General features: G+C 46.7%; 1 protein-coding gene across 1 annotated transcript; it reads right to left on the bottom strand.

Annotated features, from left to right (window-relative positions):
• Nucleotides 1-2,090: 2,090 nt before the first annotated feature.
• IAH1 (isoamyl acetate hydrolyzing esterase 1 (putative)) lies at nucleotides 2,091-9,799 on the bottom strand. The gene is made up of 6 exons (XM_074820038.1): nucleotides 9,666-9,799; nucleotides 8,247-8,299; nucleotides 7,651-7,799; nucleotides 6,662-6,823; nucleotides 3,169-3,287; nucleotides 2,091-2,444 (listed from the first exon to the last, which is right to left on the bottom strand). Exons 1-6 carry the CDS (start codon nucleotides 9,744-9,746, stop codon nucleotides 2,277-2,279), a joined length of 732 nt encoding a protein of 243 aa, XP_074676139.1. The 5' UTR covers nucleotides 9,747-9,799; the 3' UTR covers nucleotides 2,091-2,276.
• Between the last annotated feature and the right edge of the window lie 447 nt (nucleotides 9,800-10,246).

Genomic DNA, 10,246 nt, shown 5'->3' with positions numbered 1-10,246 from the left:
AATAGTGAAATGTGCTGTTTCTGTGCAGTCCTTTTAGAAAAAATCTGAATTCTTCAGTTGTCAAACCCTGCGTTAAGCCTGGCATGCACACTTCTTCTGAGCCTGTTGTTTCTCACTGCTCCCCTCTGAAACTTGGCTGCTGTGGAGGCCAGACCCTGAGCATCTGTGGTGCATACCTGCACCTGTGGGGCTGCCTTGCTCTCTGCAGGGTGGAGTTGGCCTTGCCATGCATCACAGACCTTGAAGATCATCCAGTCCAACCATGAACCTAACACTGACAGTTCCCAACTACACCATATCCCTAAGTGCTATGTCAACCTGACTCTTAAACACCTCCAGGGATGGGGACTCCACCACCTCCCTGGGCAGCCCATTCCAACGCCTAACAACCCGTTCTGTAAAGAAATGCTTCCTAATATTCAGTCTAAACCTTCCCTGGCGCAACTTGAGGCCATTCCCTTGTTACACTTGTTACTTGGTTAAAGAGACTCATCCCCAGCTCTCTGCAACCTCCTTTCAGGTAGTTGTAGAGGGCGATGAGGTCTCCCCTCAGCCTCCTCTTCTCCAGACTAAACAACTCCAGTTTCCTCAGCTGCTCCTCATAAGACCTGTGCTCCAGACCCTTCACCTGTGGGTTAGGGTTGGTTCTGAGGATGAAATTCCTATCTAAGGTATGGGGGGTGTGCTCAAGTGCCTCTTCAGATAGCAAGTCTGTAACTGTGTTCTCAGCACTAAGGTCTTGACTTCCCTGATGAAAACCAGGCAGTAGCAGGTGCCTGGGAGCACAAAAATAGAGGTTTGGATCAGGTCTTGGGAAAGATTGAATCCATGCCCCAAGCAGAGCCCTATTCCACACACGGTGAAAGCGGCACTTGCACAGTTTGTTCGTAACATCTAATGCAGGAAGAGCCACAGCTTCCACAGGGAGCCCCTTCCGCTGTTCAGCTGGTCTTTACTGTAAGCATTTATTACAGAAAGGACAGTCCAGTTTAATAAATATTTATAAATCAAACTAGCTTCTGGTCTAGCTCCAGGCACATGAAAAATAATTATTTATGTTCTAGTTTATAACACTGTTACATCGATGACAGGTCTTGGCCAACTTGTCTTTAGTTATTTAATGAAGCACAGGCAGCCTCACGGCACCAACAACGCTGGACAATTTGATGCCGAGTCTGTCTCACCCAGTGCATAACAAATACATCACTACTGGCCTCATATGTTCTGTGCCAATGCAACTGTTAATACATCCCCAAATTATGCAGGGGTTTATTTGCAGTGACACACTATTTACTTGTTTTGAATCCATGGTCCAGTAGTATCATCCTTTCTGCTGCTCTGGCTGGCTAGCCAATTATTTCCCAAACCGCTTTTTTCTCCATGCTTGTTGAATTTTGTCTAGGTTTCAGGTAATTTTTTGCAGCTCGTAAAAGTAGTTTTGTAGTTGTGTTCTCTTGACCAAAAACTATATATAGTACGCAGTACTCATCTGTTACATCAGCTGTTAAATTATGGCTGAATACCAACGCTCACTTGAAAGGTCTCCTTAACGTGGTGGCAAATGACATATGGTGCAGCCTTGGCAGCAGAGATGCAGACCCTTTCGAGTAGTTTCTTCAAGCTCCAAGCTTCTCAAAACGAGCATGTGTGTCCCCAGTTTTATACTACCCAAGAACATGCACTGTGTCTATATGCAAAAGCCAGGTGTAAGGAAGCTGGTGCTGGTGCCAAAATAAGTTTTAAAGTTTAAAACCCCCGCTCTGAAATACATCCCTCTCAAAAGCCTCGCTAAAGCTCAGGTCACAGCTTTTACTGCTGTATTACATCCAAAGAAATTAATCTGAACTGACATTAATGGCTCTTGACAAACTTCATGCTACTGCCTCTTACCAGCTCCTATGTGTTTAAAGCCAGTAGATGGTTTTAATCAAAGCGTAGTCCCCAAAGCTCAGCTAGGCCAGGAACTCTGTGTCTCTTGGTCACAGGGCAGCTGAGACTCTCATCTTCCTCCAAAGAGCTGCTCATCCCCACAGATGTTCAAAGCTACTGGCACAAACAGCATGCAGACAAACCAGCCCGTGACACACCCCGCGTGGTCTCCTCTTTATTCTCCCCCAGACCGAGCGAAAGGGACACAGAAGAGGATTGCCAGGGGACTCCCCACGGCCCCGTTCCCCAAGTATGCAGCGTTTGCTGCGTGGTGCGGGTTACCGGCTGGTCGTAAACAGGCTGGCTTTGTCGGGCTCGGCTGCTTCGGCTTGTTACCACCGGGGCTCTCACAGAAGACTGGCCTCGGGGTTCGTGTGGTCCACGTCCCGCCAATAAGGAAGCAGTGAAGGAAGGGCAGACAGTTTTTTCTCCAGGCGTGACCAAAGTTGCGCTGCTAGAAAGCTGTTGCCTTTTGTTGATAAATGAAGACCATCAGACAAATAGGAAGAGAAATCCTAACGGGGAGGTTAAAACCATGTATTAATGTATTTGCTAGTTGCAAATAGAAGGTCTTAAGTAATTTTTAAGTTAGTTCTTCAAAGCCAGCTGGTATATATACTGGTTTTATTTTTCACCGTTTGTAGTAAAATATTAAGAGAATGTCTGATGGCCACAGTCCCAGAAGGAAAAAATCACGGGATTAAGTGATGCAACTAAAATGTTGAGTCTGTTCAACAGTGCAGTAGTCTACTGCACCAGGGAGTGCAGGAGAGAGAAAAGATTCAGCATCCAAACTGGAGTTACCTGCTTACAGGAAAAGTCTGTGATCTGTCACATGGACGAGTTTGGTTATTTGGCCAGAAGCATCAGCAGGGTACCCGTGTGACCTGACCTCACTTTGAAGTTAGCCCAACACCGGGCAGCAGGATGGACAAGGTGCCTCCAGAGGCCCCTTCCAACCTGAAACTATTCCACGGTTCAAAGTGCAAGGAAATGGTTATTTACATGTAATGCACCCAGGGGACATTTGCTAGCCAAATATAATGGCCAGGTTGTATTAAGCTTTATTTCTCATAGTCCACTGTGAACCATTCTGGATTATTTTCTTCCTTCCCCAAAGTGTAACTTGGATATATTTTGTATCATTTCAGTGACAATGCAGCACTACTGGTTCCTCTACGCTAAATGATGTATTTCACAACTAATGACAGTTTCAAACTCCTTCTCATGATATCATACCTGATTTTTTTGCATCAGAGTCCAGAGGTCGAGTACATCTGTTCCACAGTCCCTAGCTACCTGAACACAGGCGTGGGCGTATTCCCCGGTGGTGGCATTGCGGCGATTTAACTTGTCACCTATCAATCAGAAACAAAGAAAACATTGAACAATTGCAACTGATAGAGCTCAATTTCAGTCTACTGTGGTACACACGACCAATTACATACAAACTAAATCCGAAGCACCTCAGTTTAAGTGGCTGGAAGCTATTGCTCATTTAGGCTCTTTCAGGGCACCTTTTAGTTTCTGAAGCATTTGAAAATGTTTAACAGATGTGTAACAGGTGAGAGAGGCAAGAGCAACAAGCACACTGCATAATGCTTATTTCTCCTTTGCTCACAGCTTTCACCTTCTGGCAAGCTTCAGGTGAAATCAGTGCATAGATTTAAAACCCTTCATACACTTGCTGCTAGCATGGAGAACACAGTTAAGTAAACGTAAATCTATTTACAAGCTTGCTTTCCGCTTCCTGGATGACAGTGGATATTTAACATCTCCTTGTGGTGTTCTCCTCATTGTAACACACTGGTGAAACCAGGGTACATTTAGGTGCAAAGCTTTATTAGCACTCGCGACTGCTCCATTTGTGCGTGCAGGCAGTTACACCAGGAGCTGGATGTTCAGTTCGTGCTCAGTGCCAGCTACTGTAAGCCAGCAGTTCTGCACAGACCACAGTGAAACTCTAGAGCAGGGTATTATTGTTGTTTGGTTGTTTTTTTTATTTTTAATGGGACCTATAATGCAATTTACTGACTCCTACTCTACTCCCTCCATGTATCTCATGATTTCCACTTCTTCACACTGCCACCTCTTTCCTCCCATCACTTCTTTTCATCATAAAAATACCCTTGGCAGCCTCACTGGTCCTTCCCCACCACGGTACATTTCCTAACTCCTGCTTTCTTCAACTTTCTTCCCGATTCAACTCCTGCACAGACTGAGTGGCCCTTCAGCTCATTCGGCCTCCACCATGCAGAGCTCCCTTTGGTGCCAAGTCTCCCATATCAATCACAACCTCAACTCCCCAGGCAAGGTCCTGCAGTCCTGTCCCTTTCCCCTTCTGTGACTTCTAATCTAGCAGAGTTGGTAATTGCCTCTTCTTTCATCGTTAGGATTACTTCTCCACTGTTTCATTCCCTCTTCCCTTCCGGAGCACACAAACACACGCCTGCTCTCAATGTGCAACTCTACAGGAGCATGTGCTAGGTCTCTGTTTATAAGCTAAGAGCAGCAGCCAAAGGAAGCTCAGGGAACATGGGAGTCTCTGAGGGACCAAGGAGGCAGTCTAGTGATTAATCCCAACCTGCACGTACCCACCCAGCTTGGGAAGGAGGACAGCCAGCAGCGGGGAGCAATGGCTATGGGGATACTCAGAGACGCCACATGCATCTGGGTGTGCGCCACTGACCTGAAGGGGCTGCCTGTTGCATTGGTGAGGTCAATGCCTACCACCTACAAAAATTCACAGCTAATGGGAGACCCATGGTGACTGGAAGAAGGTTAACATTACAGCATCTTTAAGAAAAGGCAAGAAAAAGGACCTGGGAAACTGTCAATTACCCAGCCTCACCTCAGCACTGGGAAAGACAGTGGGATTACCTCCTCTTGGGATTAATTTCCAAACACGTGAAAGACAAGAAGGAACTATCAACACAAATTTAGCAAAGCCAGACAGTGCTTGACCAACCCAATTGCCTTCTGCGATGAAATGATGGCTACGCAGGTGACGAAGACAGCTCTGACTTCAGTACAGGCTTTGACTCTGTCTCCCACAGCACTCTCATTTGGAAGCTGAGTTTCTTTTCACGCCTCTTTTCACACCTGGATGAATGTTCCTGTGACCATCATCATCCTCTTGTTTCACATCTCTCCTTTGCTCTGTTATCTATCTGACAAAACTAGAAATAAGCAAAACATTTCCCCTGGATACTGGTTGAGGGCAGATGATCTGATATTGCTACTTACTGTGCCCACAATACTTTTATCTGTGGTCCATGGTCTGAGATCACTGTCTTTCGTCCCATCCCTAGACTGCAATCTCTTTCAGACAGATGCTGGCAAATTCAACACCATAAATGCAAGTTTCCTCCCTTCCCTACCCCATAAAAAGGATAGCTTTAAGACAAAAATGAATTAACAACATTTTAGAAGTGTAACTTGATAGCTAGGAGACCAGTAAGCGGCATTCCCGGTGTGCTCACTTAACAGAGCTTCAGAAGGGCAATACAGGTGCATGTTTTGCCAACGACAGCTGTGGCAGCTTTAGTGGGAGCTGGGCACACACACCGGGACAGGCTGCTCTGCGCCTGACCTGTCCTTACACCCCATCCAAGGATCTACTGCTGTCACGTGTACAGTACTGGCCATGCCTGATGTTTGATCTGACCTGCTACAGCTGCTACTGTCTCACACAATTTGTGAGTATTACTCTAGGACTTCCTCTCCTTTTCCAAACTGAATATAAAAACTACCCTGCTGGATGAGACTGAAAGTCCATATAGTCCAAAATCAGTGTTGCACAGTGATCCCTGACACACACCAAAGCCCTCTAATGCAAAGTCATGCAATGACATAGTCTAATTTAATGCAGTTTAAACATGAGGTCATCTTCAAAATGTTACCACTTTGATTGAGTATACAACTCAGGATGCACAATACCACCTAAATTAGAGAAAACCCTGCAAATACAAAGGCGACAGCTCTGTATTTACCAGAATCTAACTCAAAAGTCTTTTATAAATGTGCAAGAACTGGACAAGCTGTCCCAATGGAAAAGAGGACACGCTCTCAGGAGGTTATAAACTGTCGCTGCTGGAGTCAGTGGGATTATGGCAATTTCCACCAGCTGAGTAACACAAACTAAGCAGTGCTGTTATGTCTCTATTTTTAGAGTTAGCTTGAACAACATAATGAGAAATCATTTAATCACCTTTTGCGTCTTTTTCAGGTACTTTTATTAGCACGCCTAGAATATGATTTTCTCAGGGGGAGGTGGGGTGGGGGGGTTAAGTTTAAAATAAACCTGGCTAGGATATTACTGCTTATCCAAATAGATGTGAAACATGCTGTGACTATTATAAAATTTTCTAAGGCACAAAATGCCATGATTTTTTCCATTATTCACATTATTTTGGAAGCTGCTAGGACATGACGTAGTCTGCCTAGGACATCTTGGCAAAACCTATGTTCTCAAAGGGCAGCTACTTCTGCCAGTTTTATGCATGAACAGATCAATCAGCACTTTTGAAAGGATGTTACTAATTAGTTGGTAGTTACTCCACAAGCTTATCTAAAAGCTGTTTAGCAACACAGCTAGCAGTCCTTTTCCATCAACTCAACATGACTGCAATCTGGCACAAGCACGAAGCTAATCATCTGTCAGCCTGGGATCAGTAACTTACACTCTGCTGGTAAAATGCAGAAATTCTGCCCTTCTGTATCATTCTTTTACCTTTGGCAAGACACTCCTTTTCCCAAGCTGATTCCTGAAGAGGTGGTGGCGTTATCAAAATAATCCTGTCTTCAGTGATGTCTACTGACTTCAGGTACTGTATCATGCTCTTTAAGTTTGCAGCATATTCCTCCAAAGGAACGTGTTGCTTAGGGTTCAGATCTGTTAGGGGATGGAGCACATGCATTAGCGATGTTAAACTGCTTACAGATTTATTACACAACATGCTTTTTACCCAGTGAATGAATGTGGGCACTCATTTTCAGTACACAGTTCACCTCAGCCATTGATTCAGGAGGTATGGTAGAAAATGCCATTCCTCAATATCCAAAGCAGACAAGTCAAGAGTTTAAACACAGCACTTCCAACTAACACAAATAAGGCACAGGGGGGAAAAAATCCACCTTTTTTCTTTTTTAAGATGCTTTTTCTACAACTCCGTATCTTAGTATTAGATCATGTAATCACCTCAAACCTCACCTGAAACAAAAACTAAGATTTTTAAATCTCTTGGATGCAGAGAAAATTTTGGAAAATCACATGGATGTACAGTCATGCACTGATGTTACCACTTTGATTAGACTAGCTCTGTGTGCTGCTATGCTTATCTTAAAGAGAATCCAAGTGCTCCCTTCCCTCATTTCCTCAACCCATCTGCCAAGAACCCATCAGACTGCTTTAAAGGCAGAAAAATCAGCTAGATGCCCAACTCCAATTTTAGGTCATGGATATAAGACTAATTCTTGAACACCCTGAAATCTCCTTTTAATATTAAAACTTGGTGGAATGGAGAGAAATAGAAGGCACTACATTGTTTAAATACAAATAAAATGATTGAAAACAATCCACTGTAAAAGTGAAAAGAGGGCAACTGGTTCATAGAGAACTGGCCAGAAAAGTCTGTGTAATGTTCTGCATTTTCTGCTAAATTGTCTTAAGAGAACAGGCCACAGAAAAAAAACAGAACAAAACAAAGAAAGCTTCCATACCTTTCAAAGCACTGTCATTAGCTCCAAAGAAAATAGTAATGGCAACAGTACTCTCAGCACTAGTACTTTTAGCGATCAGTCTTGGAAGGATCAATTTAGCCCATCTGGTGTTGTACCCTGAGAGCCCACGGTTCACAACATCACATTTTCTGAAACAGAGACACGTATCAAAAAGAACATCTCCCCTCTGCCCACCAGAGCAAAACCAGGGAAGTTTTGAACCATTCTGTCAGGACACCTGCCTCCAACCCTCTCAGAAACGATGAGATGTAACAAGTTTTCAGTGGGATTATAACTTTATGTTTTGAAAGTGCACGCACAGATTGCATGTGTAGTATTTACCTGTCACAGACTATGAAACCAGAACAATCTTGACAATCACTAAGGACTTTTTTCTTTCCACTCAAGGTCTGAATGGAAACATCCAGTGAGTATTTCCACCAGTACGGGGCAGGTTACCACTAAGGCAGTTCCACTTCAACAAATAATGTTAATAAATAAATATACATTAATTATTAACTTGTGTTGGTTTTCTTTTAGAAAAGCTGCACAACTTCTTGTATACTAGAAATTACATTTTAAATTTAAGCTCTTACCTGACTAGTCTGTCAGCAAGGGATGCCCCCCAGCCATTCTCCTGGAAGGAGAACTGAAAGCAAGGAAAAGGGTTAGACGGTCACTGGAAAAACTCGCTGCCCAGCAGGTCAGTCCCACCACCGGCACCTTCCCTCCTCAAAAACTTTTTGTGCATGGCTTCTGGCTCCCAGCCCACCCTGACCCTGCAGAGGTCGAACAGCCCGGGTCTCTATAGACACATGGCTGGCACCAGGGGCAACACGGGATTGTACCTACAGAGGGACGGACCCTCTGGTCCCTTTGTAATCAAAACTGGCTGCTGTCACACTGTAGTTTCATTTTGGCTGGTGAAGCTTTTTTTAAAAAAAATATTTTTGCACTTTATTTCTAAGATCCTTTCACTGTGCCTTCATTCTGAAGAGCACCTCTTAAACAATCCTCTCTCCACATGCTGCTTTGGAGTGCAGTTCAATACCCACCTCTCCTAGTACTGGAAAAAATAATCCCTTCTCCTCGTTCCCACTGCTGCACTACCCTCCCTGTTACAGTGCTCCACAGCAAGTCCGTTTAGACAACCCATCTCTCATTAGGGATAACATCTGTCTTTGGCTAGATCTTTTTTCATCAGAGCAGCTCTGTGAGCCCACTCCACCATGCAACAGAAGGCAGGAACCAAAATGAACACTAAAAAGCTGGTACTGCCTCAAAGGAGACGTTCACCAAGCCATGGTCCGGCCATGCCAACGCAGAACGAGTCTCCAGGGCGGGTGAGCTCGAGGTGGGAAGCTGCAGAAGGGACACGCCAGGAGCCGGGACAGGGAGGAGCGTGGGGGTCAGTACTGACATCAGACTGTCCTCCCTGTCTGGAAAATGCCACTGCCACCGAAGCACCAGAAGCGACACTTTTCCCAGATCACACTTCTAACATAGCAACTTTATCAATTTCTGCAAGAAGGCTCTACATCTCATGGAAGGGAAGACCACCAGGCATGAGAGCTGCTGGCACTCTGGTGGGAGATCCAGCAGGGTCAGCACTGTGCCGGGCCGCACTCCCATTTCACCGGTCTCCTCCCGCCCGGCGCCGCCAGGCCGGTGGCCTCTGCCGAAGCGGGAGTTTAGAGCAGCCCTCAGGGGACCCCGCTGCCCGCGGCCGCCGGCCTGCAAGCCGCCCCGGAGGAGAGCGGCTCACGGGGCCCCGCCACCGCGACCCGCCGGGCAGAGGCCGCTCCTGCGCCGGCCGGGCGGGCCCGGGCCGCCCCACAGCAGGCCGCTGGCCTCCGGCCCCGCTACAGTCGCCGCCTGGGGGCACTGGGGTGTTTACGGGGCTCGGCAGCAACAGGCGGGAACCGCGGCGCCCGCCGCTCCCCCGCGGAGACCCCGCCGGGCCGGCAGCCAGGGCCGGCGGCGCGGCCCCTGAGGGGCTGCCGCAGGGCCGCTACCTCCGTGATGGAGTCTCCGAAGAGGACGACGCGGGGCCAGCGCAAGAGCCGCCCGCCAGCGCCCGCCTCCGCCAGCGCCATGGCCGCCGCCGCCGGACGTCCGCCGGCAGCAGCAGCGGCGGCAGGAGGAGGAGGAGGAGGAGGAGGAGGAGCAGCGGCCTCGCCGCTTCCTCTGGGGCGGGAAACGAGCGGGCGCGGGGCGGGGCGGGGATGGCCCCTAGGAAGACCCGCGTTACTTCTGGCACCGCCCCTGTTTTACCGCTTCCCCCCCCCCCCCCCCCCCCCTTTTAAGGGCTTGTTACTGGAAGCGGGAGCTGGACACCCGTTTAAAAAAACATGCGTCATTTAAAAAAATAAGATCTTTATCTGTTCCAAAGAGCAGACATTCAAAGGAAGTAGATTTCCTCCTTTAAAAGACTTGATACTCTTAGTTAGCTAATGACATACAATTTGGAGAGGAAAGCTGCCACTCATTCTGCTAATACTAATAATACACTATAAAGATTACCGGGTGCCTATTTAATCAGCTGAGAAAAAGGGAGAAAATGTGTATGTGCAAGAGAAAGTTACTTTGTAGAAAA

This window comes from Strix aluco, chromosome 3 (genome assembly GCF_031877795.1).
Source record: "Strix aluco isolate bStrAlu1 chromosome 3, bStrAlu1.hap1, whole genome shotgun sequence".
In the NCBI taxonomy this organism is placed as follows: Eukaryota; Metazoa; Chordata; class Aves; order Strigiformes; family Strigidae; genus Strix; species Strix aluco.
This window is presented reverse-complemented; position numbering and strand designations above follow the sequence as displayed.